Source organism: Chenopodium album, chromosome 13 (assembly GCF_948465745.1).
Source record: "Chenopodium album chromosome 13, dcCheAlbu1.1, whole genome shotgun sequence".
Lineage (NCBI taxonomy): Eukaryota > Viridiplantae > Streptophyta > Magnoliopsida > Caryophyllales > Amaranthaceae > Chenopodium > Chenopodium album.
In genome coordinates, this window is record NC_137846.1 from 48,585,352 (window position 1) to 48,607,052 (window position 21,701).

At 36.4% G+C, this 21,701-nt stretch overlaps 1 protein-coding gene and 3 pseudogenes across 1 annotated transcript; all 4 read left to right on the top strand.

The window, feature by feature from the left end:
- The first annotated feature begins 1,490 nt into the window (after positions 1-1,490).
- Positions 1,491-3,662, top strand: LOC145575628 (L-type lectin-domain containing receptor kinase IX.1 pseudogene; annotated as a pseudogene).
- Positions 3,663-8,025: 4,363 nt separating this feature from the next.
- LOC145575629 (L-type lectin-domain containing receptor kinase IX.1 pseudogene) lies at positions 8,026-10,839 on the top strand (annotated as a pseudogene).
- Positions 10,840-11,564: 725 nt separating this feature from the next.
- LOC145575630 (uncharacterized) lies at positions 11,565-12,812 on the top strand. Its single transcript, XM_081633465.1, has one exon. The coding sequence runs from the start codon at positions 11,565-11,567 to the stop codon at positions 12,810-12,812; it is 1,248 nt and encodes a 415-aa protein (XP_081489591.1).
- A 4,406-nt stretch (positions 12,813-17,218) lies between these two features.
- LOC145575631 (L-type lectin-domain containing receptor kinase IX.1-like) lies at positions 17,219-20,639 on the top strand (annotated as a pseudogene).
- The last annotated feature ends 1,062 nt before the right edge of the window (positions 20,640-21,701 follow it).

The following is a 21,701-nucleotide window of genomic DNA, read 5'->3' on the forward strand; positions in this document are numbered from 1 at the left end:
TATTTTTGTGAGAACACCTAAAATCAGATTTTATTTTTTTTATTTTTATATATTTTTTTTCCAACAAATGCATGGCCGGTTTTAGTGGAATTTATTATATACACCCATAAGTATTTTGTTTTCGTTTGATGATTGTTTTTCATTTAATCATCAAATGAAGAGCCTGTTCAAAAGAAAAACAAAAATCATCTAATGAAACCAAAAATTATACTATACACGCGGGAGTATATAACAACCTTTCTGATTTCAGGATGTATAGACCCTGTTTTTCGACATTGGTCCCCTCACGTGAGGGTAAAATGCTATCAAAGTATGAATAAAACACCTCCCTTTCTTTTCCTTTCTTCCCTGAGTTCCATCCAATTAGTCTTTCTCTGTCCTCTGTTCTTGTCTTCAACCCTCATTTACTTGTTTCCCTCTTCTCCATCATTACTCATCTGCGAAATCTCTGCGAAGAAGCTCTGTCATGGAAGGATCAAATTGAATGCTTTAATTCGTGGGTTAATTCTGGGCTAGTAGAAGAGTGAGTTTTAATTTTTCATAATTTGGAATCAATTCACAATACACCACTGTAATTGAATCTGAATACTTACCTTCAACAAAGCAGCCCAAATTCCAATCCTCATTGGCTCCTACCCAAAATTAATTTCCAATTAAAAACCCTAATCTATGGTAAATGGAAACCAACGAAATTAAGTTGCAATTTCATTAAATTAAACAACTTGCCTGCCTCAAACTTAGTTGAATTGAGGTTGCTTGCTGCAATTCGCTCAAAACAATGGGGTTCGCCCCCTTCAATTGAGAGAATTCGAAGGTTGAAGATAAGAGCAGAGGAAAGAGAAACAGTAATTAGAGGGATGAAAGGAAAAAAAAAAAAAAGGAGCTGTTTAATTGATAGCACGTAAAGGGTCAACGCCGGAAAACATGATCAATACCTTGAAACCAGTCTAAGGTGTAATCTCACAAAAAAATTATATTTAAGTGTGTCCTCACAAAAAAAAAAAAAAAGAAAAAAATTAAAATAAAATATTATAAGATGTTTTTTTTTAGAAAAATGTGTTTTAAAAAGTGGTTTTTACAAATTTTCCTTCCTATATCAATGTTCTTCTGGATTTACAGGCAGTAGTGGATTTACAAATTTTCCTTCCTATATTATAAGATTATTTATTTTCCATAGTAAATGTCAGCATTGGTAATTGACCGTAATAAACATATGGAGTTTAATTATTTTTCTTTAATCTAGATTTCTATGACTTAGTTTGTTGTTACCAGTTAGACACGGTCCTTTATTTATAACATAGGATTATTAGAATAGTTTGTGTTTGACATAGTAAACAAACTGAAGGTGAAATATTACTACCAGAAAACTGAATATAGTGTAACCTGGACTTTTCTAAGTGAATTTGAGCCAGGCTTTGTATTCCAACCTATAATTTTATAGGCCTTTCTTCATTCTTTTTATCTTTTGCTCTGTATTCCAATCTAAAGAAATGAGCTTATCAATTCACAGCTTCTGTTCGCCATTATACTTCATCCCAATGACCTCTACTATCTTTCATATCTTTATTTTGCTGTTGTTTATTGTCTCAAATGTACAATCGTTGAGCTTTAGTTTCTCTAGGTTCAACCAAAACACACCAAATATTACCTTAAGGAACGATACAACTCTTGTAGATGGCGCGATTCAGCTGACTGCCAATAGAGCTGTTGGCGGTAACAGTGGAAGTGTAGGATGAGCATCCTACAATCAGGCTGTGCGCCTTTGGGATAAAAGCACTAACAAGACAACAAACTTTACCACCCACTTTTCTTTTAATATCTCGCAGATAATTAACAATGAAAACTACTATGGTGATGGACTCGCCTTTTTTCTAGCGCCATTCGATGTTTCAGCTGGTGCTCCAGGGGACTCATCTGGTGGGTGTCTTGGTATGATAGGCGGTCAATCTAGTCCTGGTCAATCTTGCAATGCTACGAGTACATACCCGTTTGTTGCTGTCGAGTTTGATAGCTTCCACAATAGCTGGGATCCAGGTTTTTCAGGGTTTCCGAGTGATGATAGTGTAGGAATTAATGTCAATTCTGTGTATTCAAAAGCAAATTTTACACTGACAGAAGGCCTGAAGAACAGGAGTATAGCAAATGCATGGATAACTTATGATTCTTCTACCAGAAATCTAAGTGCTTACTTAAGCTATGATGCTAATCCTGTGTTCAATGGGGAATCTAACCTTTCATATGTCATTGATCTGAGATCAGTTCTCCCGGAAACAGTCAGAGTTGGGTTTGCTTCTGCAACAGGGGCTAATTACGAACTTCATAACATCCTTTCTTGGGATTTCAACTCAACCTTAGAAGATGTCGATCTTAGTGTTATGCCACCTCCACATAATAACACAAGCAATCAACCATCAACTAGGCCAAGCAAAAGAAACAGTAAAGCAGCAGTGGTTGGTGGCCTTGTAGGTGGTATTAGTGTCACCATTATTGGATTAGGTGCATTAGCATTTATGTGGAGGCGAAGGAGATCCAGAGAAAATAACGATGACATAAATTTTGATATGGATGATGATGATTTTGATCAGGATACTGGGCCAAGGAGGTTTACATACAGTGAACTTATTCGTGCTACTAACAACTTCCCTGAGGAAGGGAAGCTAGGACAGGGAGGTTTGGGAGGTGTGTATAGAGGTTATCTGTTTGATCTTAGCCGGGATATTGCAGTTAAGAAGATATCCAGGGGATCTAAACAAGGGAAGAAGGAGTATGTGTCAGAGGTAAAGGTTATTAGTCGTTTGAGGCATAAAAATTTGGTTCAACTTCTTGGTTGGTGCCATGAACGAGGAGACTTGCTTCTTGTTTATGAATTTATGTCTAATGGAAGTCTTGACACCCATCTTTACGCCGACAAAAGAAGGATGGTCTTACCTTGGACTGAGAGGTACAGAATTGCCCATGGCTTGGCATCTGCCTTACTGTACCTCCACGAAGAATGGGAACAATGGGTGTTGCATAGGGATATTAAGTCCAGCAATGTCATGCTTGATTCTCATTTCAATGCTAAGCTTGGAGATTTCGGGCTAGCTAGGCTGGTAGACCACAGTCTAGGCTCTCAGACAACTGTGTTGGCTGGCACCTTAGGCTATCTAGCCCCGGAGTGTGTTTTGACAGGAAAATCCAGCAAAGAATCTGATGTCTACAGTTTTGGGGTGGTGGCCCTTGAAATTGCTTGTGGAAGGCGGCCTGTTGAATCCAAGGAAGAGCCTAGTAAGGTGAGTTTGATAGAGTGGGTGTGGCAGCGCTATGGAGAAGGCCGTCTTCTTGATGCAGTCGATGAAACACTCAAAGAAGGAGATTTTGACATTCAGGAATTGGAATGCTTAATGATCATTGGGTTGTGGTGTTGTCATCCTGAACACACTTTCCGTCCTTCTATAAGACAGGTTATAAATGCTCTTAACAAGGAGTCTCCTTTGCCTAACTTGCCTACGAAGTTTCCGGTTCCCACCTATTGCTCTTTGCCAACAAATATAGAGCCTTTCTACCTCTCAACCTCCTCTGGTTTAACAGGAAGCAGTACTACTGGCACCACAAACTCCTCGTCAGCTCACTCAGTTGTTTCCGGGACTACTCCTTTGCTGGTAGAGAATGCAACACTCTGATTAGCTTTTTTTTTTTTTTTTTTTTTTTTTTTTTTTTTTTTTGTTTCCTAGATTCTATTTGTCTTATGAAAATTGCCGATATTATATTCTTTATGGTTGCAAGTGATTTTTTGGTCTTTTGCTTGCTAAATTTTCAATTAGCTTGATCGAAAACTTTGTGCTTTTTCTAGCATCAGTACTGCTCGAATAATTTTGCCTGAATGTAGGATTTTATATCAATGTTTAGTGTATTGTACATTATGTGTCTTTAGTTTCATTGAATTTGAGTCAATAATTTCTTAATCTTGGTGCACAGACAACTGTATTAGCGGGTTACTTTAGGATACCATCAGTCCATCAGATATATTTTTACAGTAATAAAAAAAAAAAAGGTGTTCATTATATTATTTCATTTCATTATGGGCAATTCTCGGTGTTTTACATTATACATTTGTTCATCTGTACATGGACCCCTTGGTGTCGGTCTTACAAGTTCAAAGAAAATTTGTTTTATAACTCATCCCTACCAATTTTTTTTGAACCCCTGCTTAAGTCCCCATTATATGCCAAAAATTAAAGTCCCCATTAGTTTGTTTTTGGCTCGTTGTAAGGAACTAAGACTAGAGATATCTTTTCCAAATCACGTAATATTGACGCTACATTAATACGGTGTAGTATTTGTGTAACTGTAGACACCCATTTGTGTCTCCCCAAAATCAAACCTAGTGATGAATACCTTTCATGTCGAATGATAATCGAATAAAGTGAAAATGTGAAAGGTCAGGTGTTGCGGTTAGTTTTTATTAAAAAATTCTTTCTTTCTGTTTTCGAAAAACAACTCTAATTTGTGAAAATAGCCAATCCAGTTTAGTTTGGTCCACGACAAGGGTCCAATAATAGCGTAGTTGGATGGGTCTTGCAAAGAGCTTTCCAACGATATATTATAAGCCCAATTTCGATGAATAATGAGGAAGTTATGGCCAAAATACTAAACTGGGCCTGGTTTGATCTTTACATGCGTCCCGATGATCTAGGGGAGGGCCCAATGTTAATTATTATTCCTAAAGTTATTAGAATTAATTATAGTCTTCTAGAATTCTCTAGAAGGTTCTCTTAAGTCCTAATAAAATTAGAATTAATAATTATATTTTGATAAGTTTTACTTGGAATAAAATATTATTTTATGAAAAATACGATTTCGATTTTCATACGGACTTTACAAGTCAATTTTGATTGATAATTGGACTCCTCGTTTGAAAGCGCGTAGGAATCCAGGCTGTCGCCAAACGACAGGCCTGTCGCTACGCGACAAGCCTTGTCGCCACGCAACAGAGCTTGTCGCCAAGTGACAAGCTTGGTTTTGCGCCGACAGCGTGGAGTTCCCTATCAAATTCTACCTATTTTCGGACTGTTTTCTTATAAATAGGGTCCTGAACCTCCGTTTTTATTCATCAACAATCAATTCTACAATCAACAATTAATCTATTCTCCAAATTCTCTCTAAGCTCTCATCTCTCTAGCTTTTTACAAACACAATTCCGCATACACGAGATCTAGAAACACCTAGCCAAATTCGAAGTTGCCTTCGCCCTAGACGTGAAAGGTTATAATTTCTGAGGGTTTAGTCCCAAATCTCTATTTCAATTATTTAATTTGATTGTTTGATTTTATATTTTCCTTGAAGTTACTAACGCGTGTATTTTGTTATTAGAAAGAGGCACGAGGCATCAAAGTATGTAGTCTTATTGCTCTATTCTTGTAGAAAACATGTTTAAATTTGTATAATTCCTAGCATCATGTTAGGATGTTATTATTGCTTTCTAGTATCATGTTTAGGGTGCCTTTTACTCTTTTATAATATCATGTTAGTACCATGTTTGGGCTAAACCTTTGATTTTTATTGTTTAGTGACATGTTAGGGTTTGTTATTAATCTTGTTAGTATCATGCCTAGGATCTTGCTAATAATATTATGCTTTAACATGATTATTTTAATTATGATTATGATTATTATTATGATTATGATTATTATTTTTATTATTATTATGTTGCTTGATATATATTATTATATTGTTATTGCTTGATCACACCTTTTATGCATGTTTAAAGGGAATTTGTATTTGTAATCACGCTTAATAAGATAATTAATAATCTTGTTTAGGGTTAATATGATTATAATTCAAGTGATCGCCAATAATAGTTTTATTTGTGCATTAAATTCAACCAACATAGATAAACAAGTTTAGGGTTAACCTATTGGTTGCATGTTAGTCAGAAAGCGCACATGAATACGAGAAGAATAAAGTAGAGACCTATTTTATAGGACGAGTTCTTTCTTTTGTAGATCGGATTTGTACCTTCATCCTTGAACCCTATTTGGTTCAAGACCTTTTGGAGTTGACAATCTCATGGATCGTTAAGGGGTGTAATCTTCACCCTGTGAACGGTTTACAAGTTCCTAAAACTTGTTGGCGACTCTTTTGCTCTAGCTTCCTTCCCTTTGGACGCCACCATGCTTAAGTGTATGATCACAGTGGGGTTCAAGTTTGGGGTAATGCTTGAAATATTCCCTACAGTAACTTTCTTATAAGGTAAATGATACTACCTCTGGTTCTTATTATTCGCAACAAAGGGCTATTATTTTTTAGACATAAAATAGCCCTTTGTTGCGAGTAATAAGAACCGGAGGTAGTACAACATATTGAATTTGTGTAACTTTTTTAGAGGGTAAATGGTACTACCTCCGGTTCTTATTGCTTGCAACAAAGGGCTATTTTATGTCTCACAAATAATAGCCCTTTGTTGCAAGTAGTAAGAACCGGAGTTAGTACAACATATTGAGAATGAAGGAACTAGGAAGTATCTATATAAAATGTCTTGGACTCTTTGCACCTTGCTTATGTGTTGATAACAATTTTGTTCTATTCTAAGAGCAAACTGTGTTTTTCCATTGACTTGATAAATTCAGTGTATAGGAATATTGGATAGTTATTCAAAGCTAGTGCATCTCCTAGACATTTGATAGAAGGCTCTAAATTTTGAACAAAAGATGAAGTTCCGGACTTGTCCAACAGCGAGTCTTGGAGGTGAAGACAGAAGAAGAGAGATTAAGGGTCTGTTCACATTTACTTAATTTCAGTTCAGTTCAGCTCAACTCCAATCAGTTCAGTTCAGCTCCTAATTTCCCTCTCTCATAAAATATCATTTCAGTTCAATTCAGTTCAGTTCAGTTCAGTTCAGTTTCAATCAGTTCAATTCAGTTTAGTTCAACTCCAATCAGTTCAGTTCAGCTCAGTTTAGTAAATGTGAACAGGCCCTAAGTGGTTCCTTTTTAAAAATTACTTGTGTACTATTGACACTCAGTATGAATAAAATAATATATTAATCGAGAGAAAAAAATTGCTGTTATATATCACATGAGATATAAAGAAAGAGAGTGTGGTGAAAAAAAAGTTAAGAGGAAGAACACGCAACGCATCTCATAAGTTTTTGAGTTATACCCTTTTTTTTATTGACTACTCTCTCCGTTCTTGAATATCTAACACACTTTGATTTAATTATACTCTATCAAAGCTGAACTTATTAACTAACTCCATACAATATAAAAGTACTTAAGCATGGGGCATATATTTTCTAGAAAATATTACATACATACAGGAAATTATTGGGATTAATGGTTACTATATATAGGATGAAGCCTTTCCAATTTGGCCACCCATACAAACTTTTAAAAGTCATCAACTTGTTAAGTACGTACTCAAGTCTTTATACGTCAATTCTCAATTTACTAAATTATTACGACCAGCCATGTTTTAAAGTCATTTTCCTTATATTTATTTATTTATTTATTATAGGACATTAGCACCATTGACGAATACGTAGCAGCTGGGAAATTACCATTAAATTACATTAATGGTACAATCAAGCTTTGTTAACCTTATCCATGGTACAAATCTAATGCAATTATGCAAGTATCAAGTATGCAACCTTGTAAAAGTTCACGATTAATTATTATGAGTATGAAGTATGTGTTACATAATTTTGTTTCGACCAAGATTTTAAGTCATTAACTTGGCAAGTGCTCAAGTCATTATACTGCATTTTCTGTCATTATTGCCCATTTTTGCTGATTTATAATTTTATGTGGCCAACAATGAAGACAATTTGTAATAATATAGAAAAATTGACCGTGGTCAATACGTTGCAGCTGGGAAATTACTGTTAAATTAATTGGCCAGAGTTTAGTAGTAGTATTAAGCTTTGTTCAACTTATTAATGGAACAAATTTTTGCAATGCAACCATGTAATTCTTCTCTCTAAAATTTTTGTTCACCAGTCTTTCTGCATTGTTAAGAAATTTGGAAATGAGAGGATCAATAATTCACTGTTATAGTATGAAGTTTGTGTTTCAATTTTTTGTTTCCTTTCTTTATTTTCTAAACCATGTCGAATCAGTTTTCTTTAACTTCACTAGTTTCGACCAAGATAGTTCTCTAAATATTACCAACAAGAATGATACACATTTTGAAGATGGAGTGATTCAGTTGACGAAGAGTACATCGGGTTCTAATCTTCAAGCAAGTGCAGGACGAGCATCCTATAATCAACCTGTTCGTCTCTGGGATAAAAAAACCAGCAAGAAAACAGATTTTATCACCCACTTTTCATTCGAAATCAAACCAGCAGACAGTACTGTATATTTTGGTGATGGTATGACTTTTTTCATGGCACCTTTCGATGATTCTACTGAGTATGCTCCGGAGGATTCATATGGTAGATGTCTTGGTTTGGTTGTTGCTGTCAATGTTACAAGTAAATATCGATTTGTTGCTGTGGAATTTGACACCTTCAAGAATTGGTTTGATCCGATTGGTGATCATTTGGGAATTGATGATACTTCTATAGTTTCTGAGGTTAATGTTACAGTGGATGGGGGACTGAAAAATAGGTCTACTACAGCAAATTCTTGGATAACTTATGATTCTGTAACTAAGAATCTGAGTGTTTTCCTAACTTATGATGATCATCCTGTGTTTAATGGGGAGTCTAGCCTTTCTCATATAATTGACTTAAGCTCCATTCTTCCAGAAACAGTCAGAGTTGGGTTCACTGCTGCAACTGGTGCAAATGTTGAACTTCATAAGATCCTTTCTTGGGACTTCAACTCAACGTTAGAAGATACCGATATCAGTGTACCATGGCAAAATCACACAACTGTGATAAGCAGCCAAAGTAATAGCAAAGCAGCAATTGTTGGTGGCATTGTAGCTGGAATTAGTGTGTTAATAATTGGATTAGGCTCAGTTGTGTATATGTGGGGGCGGAGGAGATCAAGGGGAAGTAACGACAACATGAATTTTGACCAGGATACTGGGCCAAGGAGGTTCACTTACAGTGAACTTATTCGTGCCACTAGCAACTTTCTCGAGGAAGGGAAGTTAGGGCAGGGAGGTTTTGGAGGCGTGTATAAAGGTTTTTTTGTTTGATATAAGCCGGACTATTTCTGTCAAGAAGATATCAAAGGGGTCTAAACAAGGGGAAAAGGAGTATGTATCAGAGGTGAAGGTTATCAGTCGTCTGAGGCATAAAAATTTGGTTCAACTTCTTGGTTGGTGCCATGAACGAGGAGAGTTGCTTCTTGTTTATGAATTTATGCCTAATGGAAGTCTTGACACCCATCTTTATGCAGGCAAGAGGACGACAGTCTTACCATGGGCAGACAGGTACAAAATTGCATATGGCTTGGCATCTGCCTTGCTATATCTCCACGAAGAATGGGAGCAATGTGTGCTGCATAGAGATATCAAGTCTAGTAATGTCATGCTTGATTCTAATTTCAATGCTAAGCTTGGAGATTTTGGGCTTGCTAGGCTCGTTGACCATAATCGAGGATCACAAACAACTGTATTGGCTGGCACTTTAGGCTACCTAGCCCCAGAGTGTGTTATGACTGCAAAATCCAGCAGAGAATCTGATGTCTACAGTTTTGGGGTGGTGGCCCTTGAAATTGCATGTGGAAGGCGGGCTATTGAACACAAGGAAGAGCCTAGTAAGGTGAGTCTGGTAGAGTGGGTGTTGCAGCTCTATGGAGAAGGCCGTCTTCTTGATGCAGCTGATAAAACACTCGAAGGAGAATTTGACCTTCAAGAAATGGAATGTTTGCTGATTGTTGGGTTGGCGTGTTGCCATCCTGAAGACACTTTACGTCCTGCTGTAAGAAAGGTTTTAAATGTTCTTAACAAGGAGACTTCTTTGTCTATCTTGTTTACTAACCTCTCAGCTTCCTCCTATAGCACTTCACCAACATATGTACAGCCAGCTCCTTTCTATGTCGCTTCCACTCCTGTGTTAAAAGGCAGCAGTATTGCTGGCACCACAACCTCCTCATCAGCGGATCCAGTTGCTTCTGGTGCTACTCCTTGATGGTAGATTATGCAACAGTCTGATATTTATTTCAATGAATTTTGACTTAGTAATTTGTTAATCTTTTACTTTTCAAACAAGATTAAATTTCTGTTAGATTTCTTTTTGCAGTTCCATGTTGGTGCAAATGTGCAATTAAAATTCATGAAAAAATGAAGAATGTAAACACCCATTAAGGTGTTTTTAATTTTTTTTATTCTTTATTTTTACCTCATTTGACAGCTTATACAATTATATTAAGCTCTAACAACTACGAACATTGCTTAACCCTGCTGATGTAATTATATCAAGTAATTAAAGACTAATAAATTCACAAAATAGTAGCAGCAACCTGTAACCTGCATTAGCGTGAGACAAGTAAACATGTTGTACATGAGTACAATTTAAGGTCATTTATGTAATAGAAAAATTAATTAAGACATTAAGTACAAAAATCGACATCAGCCACGCTTAAGGTAGAAATAGAAAGAAACTCTTAGTGTTTTACCAATCCCTACCCTCTTGGTGGCCGACTTATCTATATGCTATTGCAAAGCTATGGGTCCTATGGCTTACTCTAGCTTATGTACAGGAAAAGGATAGGTTGAACTTGTGTATATACTTGACTAGCAACATTTTTCTATATAAAGGCAGTATGAAAATCAATGAAGAATATGGATACTTTCTATATCACATCTTCTTCTGGATTTACAGGCAGTAACGGAGCAACATGTTCTTCCTCTCGGCCAGTTATTGTGATGGCTCTTCTCCCCTGTTGTTTGGGAATGCAGTGCTGAAGTCTGATTAGCCAATTTATACCAAGTCTTTATATTTTAAGTAAAAAAAAAATATTTATTAAAATTATTTCAATAACGTAACTCTCTGAAGATACATACAGTATGTACTACATTGAAGTATTTTCTGTAATTTTAAGTATCAGTGCTGCATCAATTTAACTTTGTGTCCACTGTAGTATTGTATCATGCTGTTATGTATTGGTTTTTATATGTAATACTGCTGTGTTAATCATATACCTTACAATACAAAGAAATTTTGTTTTATGATTTATCTCTAACAATCTTTCTTCAGCCTTGTTAGTCCCCATTATTTGCCAAAAATTAGTTCCTCATCAGGAAAGCTTTTACTTTGTCGTTGGCTTGTTGTAAGAATCTAAGACTAGAGATCTCTTGTTCAGATCGCGTACTATTGATTCTGCATTAGTACGTGTAATAGTTGTGAAACATTTCGGGAATGGAGAAAAGTATATGCATATACGTCTTTTGTTAGGAATATATTAGGAAATATTTTCATATCTTTGAGATTAGTATCATATATACTTGTTTCCTAGTTTATAGGCTCAAGATTATCTTGAATATCTTTTTGATATGCTTAAGGAACAATGTAGTGAATGTACTCTATATATTCTGATTAATTGAATCAATGAGGGTAAGCTTTAAGCCCTACTTTGACATGGTATCAGTCGCCAGAGAATTCTAATTAAAAAAAATCTTAAATCACCACCATGGCCGGTGATGATGTTCCACCGCCACCACCACCCCGAATTGACATTACTTCCCCTTATTACCTTGGTCCTCATGACAGATCAGGGGATTTCATAACTCCGACCCGATTACGTGGAGAAAATTACGATGAATGGGCTGGTGATGTTCAAACGGTGTTGGAAGCGCGCCGTAAATTCGTTTTCCTTGACGGAATAAGCACAACTCCATCCTCTCCGTGTACTCTAACGAATTGGAATACAATACATGCTATGTTGATTTCGTGGCTCATGAACACTATTGATCCCGAGGTGAAGAGCACTCTGTCCAAGTACAAAGATGCAAAGAGGTTATGGGATACTCTCAAGATGAGGTTTGCTGCCGTCAATGGACCTCGAATTCAACAGTTGAAGTCCTCGATTGCGAAGTGTGAGCAGTGGAAGGATATGACAGTCGCCTCCTATTTTGGTAAATTGACTACCTTATGGGAGGAATTGAATAACCACGAGCCGTTAATCACTTGTTCTTGCTGTGTAAATTGCAAAGCCGGTTTGGAACATGAACAACATAGGCAGAACACTCGCCTTCATGAATTCTTGATGGGTTTATATACTGACCAATATGCACAAACAAGAACCAACATATTGTCCCAAGAACCGCTGCCGTCCCTTAATCGCGCATATCAGTTGGTGTCTCAAGATGAGAGGGTCAGAATTGCTAAACAAGTTCTTGATGAGCAACCCCCTGAAGCAGTCGGGTTTGCTCTTCGAACGAGCACAGGGAAACCAAAGTCCACGGTTATTGAGGACAAACCTGACAGGTCGGGTCTTCAATGTACTTACTGCAAGAAAATAGGGCACTTAGTCTCTGGGTGTTTCGAATTAAAAGGCTACCCAGAGTGGTGGCTGAATACCTCTAAGCGCGGCAAGCAACTGGGCACCAAAGGGAGACCTCAAGCTCGGGCAAATGCAATGGCAGCAAGGTCTTCTAATGCAGGCAGCATGGATTCATCGGGTGCTCCCTCACAAACTTTTACAGCAGAACAATGGAAAGCAATCGCCGGTTTTCTCGGTAATACCAAAATTCCCGATGATCACTTGAATGGTGAGTTTGACAACGATTTGTGGATCATTGATACAGGTGCATCTAGGCATGTCACTAGCAATGACAAATGGTTATTTGATACTCAAATCATTTCTCATTGTCCGGTAGGACTTTCGAATGGCAAAACTGTAAACGCCACAAAGGAAGGCTCGGTTCGATTATCATAAAAAATTGTTCTTAACCATGTGTTATTTGTCCCTGATTTGTGTTGTAATTTAGGTATCTTAATTAATCGATGATATAAATTACACTGTCCAATTTAACTCTAACATGTGTGCTATATAGGACCAGTCAAGGGAGTTGATTGGAACGAGTGTTAGGTGAGATGGATTGTTTTATTTCGATGGACGAGCTTCGGTGCAACATGTGGCTGTTTCTGAATCTTCGGCATTGTTAGAGTTATGGCACAAGCGTATGGGTCATCCGTCGGAAATAGTTGTAAAACTTCTCCCACCCGTTCATAATTGTAGGGGTAGTTTAAATAAAGCATGTAAAGTTTGTTTTCGTGCTAAACACCCTAGATTTAGTTTTCCTTTAAGTGAGAAAAAAGCCTCTAGAATATTTGAAAAAATTCATTGTGATTTATGGGTTCTTATTGGCATGAATCGTCTTGTGGTGCTTGATATTTTTTTTACTATAGTTGATGATTTCTCTCGTGCTGTTTGGATTTATTTGCTTGTTGATAAAACAAAGGTTTTCCGAATGTTTATGTCTTTTGTGGCAATGGTGGATAGATAATTTTCTCAAACAATTAAAATAGTTCAAAGTGACAATGGCATCGAATTTAATTGTTTGCGTGATTTCTTTAATGTAATTGGAATTTTATTTCAAACTTCATGTGTTGGAACCCCGCAACAAAATGGTCGAGTTGAGAGGAAACACAGACATATTTTAAATGGTTGTAAAGCTCCGAGATTTCAAGCTAATTTTCATATATATATATTTGGGGCGAAAGTGTTCTTGCTGCTGCACATTTAATAAACCGAACTCCTTCCCCTCTCTTGCACAATAAATCTCCCTATGAAATTTTATTTGGCACAACCCCATCTTACATTACCATTCGTACATTTGGGTGTCTTTGTTTTTCTCACAATAAAAAAGCTAAGGGTGATAAATTTGCAAGTCGGAGTCGTAAATGTGTCTTTATTGGCTATCTGTTTAGGAAGAAAGGTTGGAGACTATTTGATCTTGATTAAAAGAATTTTTTGTGTCCCGAGATGTTAAATTCTTTGAAGATGTGATTCCGTTTCTTGATCCAATTTCATTAAACATTATTCCGGAAAATATTGTTCCTATGAATATGGAAGTGTCGTATGATTTTGATGAAGTGAATGTGGGATTTCAAGCTCATGAAGTTGGACACAGAAATGAGCATTACGCATCCCCTATGCGTCAGGCGAGGCTGCCATCCCAGCTGCCACTCCAGTGCTGCCATCGTACGCTAGGAGTTCGCTGGATGAGGCTGCCACACCCACTGCCCAAGCAGCTGGAAAACCAGCCAGCGCTGGCCCGGACGACAGCAGTGGCGCTGATGACAGCAGCCACGGATAGGGGGGGCCGCAGTTTTCTTCCCCCGTGGAAGCTTCTCCAAGTCATCCGCACAACAATGCAGCCTCCGATCAGTCTTCCACGCAACAAATGGGTAAAGGCATGCGTGAAAAATTTCCAAGTGTGATTTTGCGGGATTATGTAACTCACACTATCATACCAAACAGTCCATCTTCATCTCCATTGTCTAACACTCCGTCTCCAAGGCATCCCTCAGGTACTCCTTATCCTATAACGCATTATATTAATTGTGACAGTTTTTCTCCACATTACCGAAATTTTATTGCAGTTATTACCTCCGAAAAAGAGCCAAGATCTTTGAAGGAGGCTATGAAGGATGCAGGTTGGAGACAATCAATGCAAACTGAAATTTAGGCTCTAGAAAAAATGGGACATGGACAATGAAGGATCTTCCCCCTGGCAAACTGTAACACCCTAGAAATTCCTTTATTTTAAAATACCTGTTTTGCCCTGTTTAAAACTTTAAATAGGAATATCTAAGACATTACCGCCACCGTGAAAACTGTTAAGGCAATATCAAAGACACACAGCGGAAGACTAATTTCAAAACAATTCAAACCAAGTCAACATTGAAAAGTCAATTAACGAAAGTAAAGTCAAACCAAAGTCAAACGAAGTAAAATATAATCAACCTACAACTTGGAACCATTGTAGGCCCTTATTAAAACAAACCAAACTCAAAACCCTTTTCGTTAGTCATGCATAATAATAAAGTCATAAATAAATAAAGCAATAACACATTTATATACTTATAAAAACTAGCATGATTTGCTCTTCACTCATGCCCATTCATGAAAATGCTTCATCACCTGAAAAGCTTATCTCTACTTGTTTCCACTACTCTCCATTAAAAATGGGTCATCATAGGACCAAGATAAGACAAGGCCAACAACACACAAAACACACAATCAGCAAAGCTGAGTACATACGCGTAATTAACACACTAACATATAATTTCCTATCAACGCACAACTTACCTCGTTGCATTTGTTTTTCAAGCATACAACATTCAATAAAAATTTTCACTAGACACTACATAATTTATTTAATGCTGACTACGCATCGAACGGGTTTCCCACTCAACCTCCCCCAAATAAATTGAGGTTACTGACACGGGAGCTAACCGTGCCAGCATCAATAACCACTCATAGGTGGCGGAATTCCTGCGCATAATAATAATAAAAGGAATGTACATCGTCCTGTACTCCAGTAGAAGTTATGATCAAATATAAAGTCACATAACTCCCCCCATATGTTCATACTCAAGGTATATACGTTCCAAGAGTTTTGGTGCGTAATCTCTTCCACTTTACGTTATTTACAGATTATTAAACTTGGTGATGACTCTCAAACCATAACCATTCAATCAACAATAATTATTCAATCAATCAAATATACTAATTTAATTCTTGAATAATTAGTGACCACATAATATTTAATATTGAATCCTTTTAATTCTACCTCGGTGCCAATGACACCTTAAACGCGTAAAGCGCCACAAATCCTATCCCTCGGTGTTAAAAACACCTTATGTGCACTAAGGCACCAACATACCATTTATTCCTCGTGTACATAGACACTTATATAGCTCTTTCCTCATGCTTATAGCATCAATAAAAATCATATGAATTATAATAAAATTCCTTTTCAATATTCCAAACCAAATTAAACATTTAGTTTAATTAAGCATGCTCTCTAACATGCCACAAATAAATATGTGGTTCATAAATAATATTTCAAACTATTATTTTCCATTCAATAGTCCATCACAAATAAATCATGCTTCATAATCCAATCACCAATAACACCCAAATCATAAATTTCCAATCCAAACCTAGCATGATACTACTTGTAATCAATCAAACACATTTAATGTGCTACTACATCAACATAATTATGCTAAGTACGCGAACGTACCTTGTATACGATCTTAAAATCGCCACGACTAATAGAAATTGTTCACTTCAAAGTCTCCTACAATTTAAAATCATAGAAGAGTATTAAAATTCTCTCTACACAAATTTCCAGCAATATATACTATTATAAAACCCCTCATAATTTAATTAAAATACGCTGAAATTATATTTAAAATATCACACTTTAATCCCAATTAATGGGTAATTAAAATTCCTTAAAGAAACTTGATTTTAAATGCTCTACCAAAAATTCCAACACTATATTTTAATTAAAACTTGCTGTAATTAAGCCTTAAAACACTTTAATCAAAGGTCTAAACCATTATACATCATAACCCTTCAATAATTTACAAATCAAGAACCTAGGGTTTCAAAAATTAGGGCTTTTTAATTAAAAACATAATCTGAAAATTAATTAACATAATACTTATAATCAAACATCAAAAATCAAATCCCAAAACTCATAATTAACAATTAGATTTAGGCATAAATTAGTTTTTGAAAATAAAGATTCAATTTTTTTTTCGAAAGGGGAGAGGGGCAGCGGCAACCACCACGCCAGCTGCTAGCGCCGATGGCTGCCTGCTGCCGACGGCTGACATTGCTGGCGGTCGGCGGCCACCTACTGCTGGTGGTCGGCGGTGGTGGTGAAGAGGAGCCGAAAAAAAGAAAAAGGGGAAAGGAAAAAAAAAAAAAGAAAAAGAAAGAAAAATAAGGAGAAAGGAGAGAGAAGTTTAACTTGGGTTTTATCCACTCTGGACAAAGTTTGATTTGCCTCATATGTGGGATATTTATACCCCTTCTCTACAAACCCTTTTTCCCGAACTTTCCTCTTTTAATTTTCTTAATCCCATCCCTAATAGAACTTTACTAATATAAAACTTTTCTTAAATTAAACCCCAACTTAATTAAATTAATTAATTAAATAAACTTTCCTTTTACAAATATTTCCAAACTTATTTAAAATAAATAATTAAAATACTTTAAATAAAACAATTCAATTTAATTAAATACTTCTCAAAATACTTATTTTAATTAAAATACGTATAAAAATACGAGGTATTACACAAACAACCTCTTGGAAGCCAATGGGTGTACAAAATAAAATACAATTGAGATGGCAGTATCGAACGATTAAAATCCAGATTAATCGTTTTTGGGAATCATCAAAAAAGGGTATTGACTACTCTGAAACTTTTGCACCTATTGTTAAGATGGTCACTGTTCGAGCTTTTCTTGCTATTGCAGCTTCTAAAAATTGGGAGCTACATCAAATGGACGTTCACGATGCCTTTCTCCATGGTAATCTCTTAGAAGAAGCGTACATGAAACTTCCCCAGGTTTCGAATCTTCTCATCCGAATAAGGTATGTCGCCTTCGGAAATCTTTGTATGGTCTAAAACAAGCTCCTCGTTGTTGGTTTGCCAAACTAACGACATCTTTGAAGGCGTACGGTTTCAAACAATCGTACTCTGATTATTCTTTGTTTACTTATACAAAGGGTGTTGTCAAATTAATGTGCTTGTGTATGTGGACGATCTCATTATTTCTGGAAATAATTCTACTACGTTAAGGGCTTTCAAAGCATATCTTAGTGATTGTTTTCATATGAAAGTTCTCGGTACTCTGAAATATTTTTTGGGTATTGAGGTGGCTCGTAGCTCTTCGGGCTTATTATTATGTTAGTGAAAATATACTCTTGACATCATTTCAGAAGCAGGATTACTGGGATCAAAACCAGCTGGCTTTCCTATGGAGCAGAACCACAAGCTTGGCCTAGCTAGTGGTTCACTTCTTTCTGATCCAGAACCGTATCGTAGACTTGTTGGTAGGTTGATATACCTTGCCGTCACTAGGCCTGATTTAGCCTATTCGGTTCATATTTTGTCTCAGCTCATGCTTGCACCAAGAACTGAACATTGGGAGGCAGCTTTACGAGTTGTCAGATATTTGAAAGGAACTCCGGGTTAAGGTATTTTACTATGATCAGACAGTGAATTAACCTTGCAAGGTTGGTGCGATTCGGATTGGGCCACGTGTCCCTTGACACGTAGATCTTTGACAGGGTGGCTAGTATTCCTTGGTAAGTTACCTATTTCCTGGAAAACCAAAAAGCAGAAGACTGTCTCTACAAGTTCTTTAGAAGTAGAGTATCGTTTTATGTCCGCTGTTACATGTGAGTTGAAGTGCTTAAAACGGCTTCTTTTAAGCTTGGGGGTGCAACATCCTAAAGCTATCAAGATATTTTGTGATAATCAATCTACTTTGCACATTGCAAAGAATCCGGTTTTCCATGAATAGACAAAGCATATTGAAGTCGATTGTTGTAATACCTCGTATTTTTATACGTATTTTATTTAAAATAAGTATTTTGAGAAGTATTTAATTAAATTGAAATGTTTTATTTAAAGTATTTTAATTATTTATTTTAATAAGTTTGGAAATATTTATAAAAGGAAAGTTTATTTAATTAATTATTTTAATTAAGTTGGGGTTTAATTTAGGAAAGTTTTATTTTAAGTAAAGTTTTAATAGGGAAGGGATTAGGAAAATTAAAAGAGGAAAGTTTAGGGATAAGGGTTCTAAAGAAGGGGTATAAATATTCAACACATGAGGCAAATCAAACTTTGCCCAGAGTGGAGAAAACCCAAGGTAAACTTCTCTCCCCTTTCTCTTTATTTTTCTTTCTTTTTTTTTCTTTCTCTTTTTCCCCTTCCCCTTTTTCGGCTCCCCCTTATCGCCGGCCACCACCAGCGTGATGAATAATATTGCTTCACGAGTTTTTAATGGGACTTCGCTCTGATACCATGAAAAATTAGGGAGAAGAGAATAGAATGACTTGATTATTATTCATCAATAAGTAGAGTACTTATGCAAAACCTACGAACATAAGATAGAAACAATATTCCTAATGATATACTAGTCTAACCATAAACCCTAAAGATATATCCTCAAAATGATATCTTAACATAAATATCCTAAATATATTATTCTCAATAATATTTAAGGAAAATATATCACACATATATTTTTATATTTTCCGATATCTCATATCTCTAACAATAACTTATGATTCTTCTACCAGCAATCTAGTGTTTACTTAAGCTATGATGATAATGCTGTATTTAATGGGGAATCTAACCTTTCGCATATCATTAACTTAAGCTCCATTCTTCCGGAAACAGTCAGAGTTGGGTTCACTGCTGCAACCGGTACAAATGTTGAACTTCATAACATTCTTTCTTGGGACTTCAACTCAACCTTAGAAGATATCGATAAAAGCAAAAGAAACAGCAAAGCAGCAGTGGTAGGTTGGTGGCCTTGTAGGTGGTATAAGTGTCACTATTATTGGATTAGGTGCAATAGCATTTATGTGGTGGCGAAGGAGATCCAGGGAAAATAATGACAACATAAATTTTGATATGGGTGATGATTTTGATCAGGATACTGGGCCAAGGAGGTTTACATACAGTGAACTTATTCGTGCTACTAACAACTTCCTTGAGGAAGAGAAGCTAGGACAGGGAGGTTTTGGAGGCGTATATAGGGGTTATCTGTCTGATCTCAGCTGGGATATTGCAGTCAAGAAGATTTCAAGGGGATCTAAGCAAGGGAAAAAGGAGTACATGTCAGAGGTGAGGATTATCAGTCGATTGAGGCATAGAAATTTAGTTCAGCTTCTTGGTTGGTGCCATGAACGAGGAGAATTGCTTCTTGTTTATGAATTATGCCTAATGGAAGTCTTGATTCGCATCTATATGGGGGCAGGAGGGAGGTCGTCTTACCTTGGACAGAGAGGTACACAATTGCTCATGGCCTGGCATCTGCCTTGCTATACCTTCACGAAGAATGGGAACAATGTGTGTTGCATAGGGATATCAAGTCTAGCAATGTCATGCTTGATTTTGATTTCAATGCTAAGCTTGGAGATTTTGGGCTTGCTAGGCTTATGGACCACAATCGAGGATCACAGACAACTGTATAGGCCGGCACTTTAGGCTACCTAGCCCCAGAGTGTGTTATATATGACAGGTAAGTCCAGCAAAGAATCTGACGTATACAGTTTTGGGGTGGTGGCCCTTGAAATTGCTTGTGGAAGGCGGCCTGTTGAAACCAATGAAGAGCCTATTAAGGTGAGTATGATAGAGTGGGTGTGGCAGCTCTATGGAGAAGGCCGTCTTCTTGATGCAGTTGACGATATACTTCAAGGAGAATTTGACATTCAGGAAATGGAATGCTTAATGATTGTTGGGTTGTGGTGTAGTCTATACATTCCGTCCTACAATAAGACAGGTTATAAATGTTCTTAGCATGGAGTCTCCTTTGCCTAATTTGCCTACAAAGTTCCCGGTTCCCATCTATAGCTCTCCACCAACGACGAACGTAGAGCCTTTCTATGTTTCGTCCTCCTCTGGGTTAACAGGCAGCAGTGCTACCACAAGCTCCTCTTCTTCTCACATGGTTGTTTCCGGCGCTACTCCTTTACTGCTAGAAAATGCAGCAGTCTGATCAGCCTTTTATTTCTGAATTTTATTTGCCTAAATAAAATTGCCCATTTTATATTTTTTATGGTAGGAAGTGATTCCTTGGTGTTTTGCATGTTATATTGTCATTTGATTGAATAACTTTTTACGCTTTCTAGTATTAGTACTAAACTAAAAAAGAAACATATGTAGGCACCTAATCTAAAGGAAAACATTCAATGACTTCATAACCTGATTACAGAAAATGCGACCTTAAATCTCGTTGGTTGCTCTATCAATCTTCTTTGTTCTTTGTATTCTTCTATAATGTTTCCAACTTAATTACAAGTCTTTTAATGTATATAATATATTAGTAAAAAAGATTAATGGATTTAAGTATCATGAAAGGTTAATATAGTGTAAATTTACGACAAAGTTTTTTTCTATATATCATTTCGATTGTACTTTAAATTTATGTCTTTCATAAAATGTGCAATAATGAGTATTTTCCAACAAAAAAAAATTTAAAGAATAAAAGTATATTTTAGAACAAACTATGCAGGTTGAAAAATAATTAGAGCATATAGATTGTATAACGACAAAAAAAAATGTTAATCCATACAATAGATTAATAAAATCAAAGTTAGAGCCAACAAGTATTTAATGGTTCAGCAGTATTACAAAAATTCTCCATGGATTCTTCACTTCCGGAAACACGATACCTACTAGTATCAAGCGAGTAAAAAATTATACTATTTCCTTTAAGCCTTGAAATATATATCTTATTTCTCATTTCATCATCTGAGGTTGGTATTGAAGTCGACGATGAACGATTGATAAACAAGCTATGGTTACCAAGATTTTGAACATCAACCCAATGTTTCTTAAGATGGTTAAACTCGAACACTTCAATTCTCGATCCCATATGGCCAATGAATATAGCAAGGAGTTTTCCACCACACTCAACTAAGTGAGTTGAATAAAATTTAGCAAATTGAATAACCGGTCTATTGTAAACGTGCCAACTTCCGACTCCATCTACCAATTCAAATGCTCCAAGATGTCCACAATTCCCATCAAGAACGTAAAATGCTCCTTTGAAGTATAC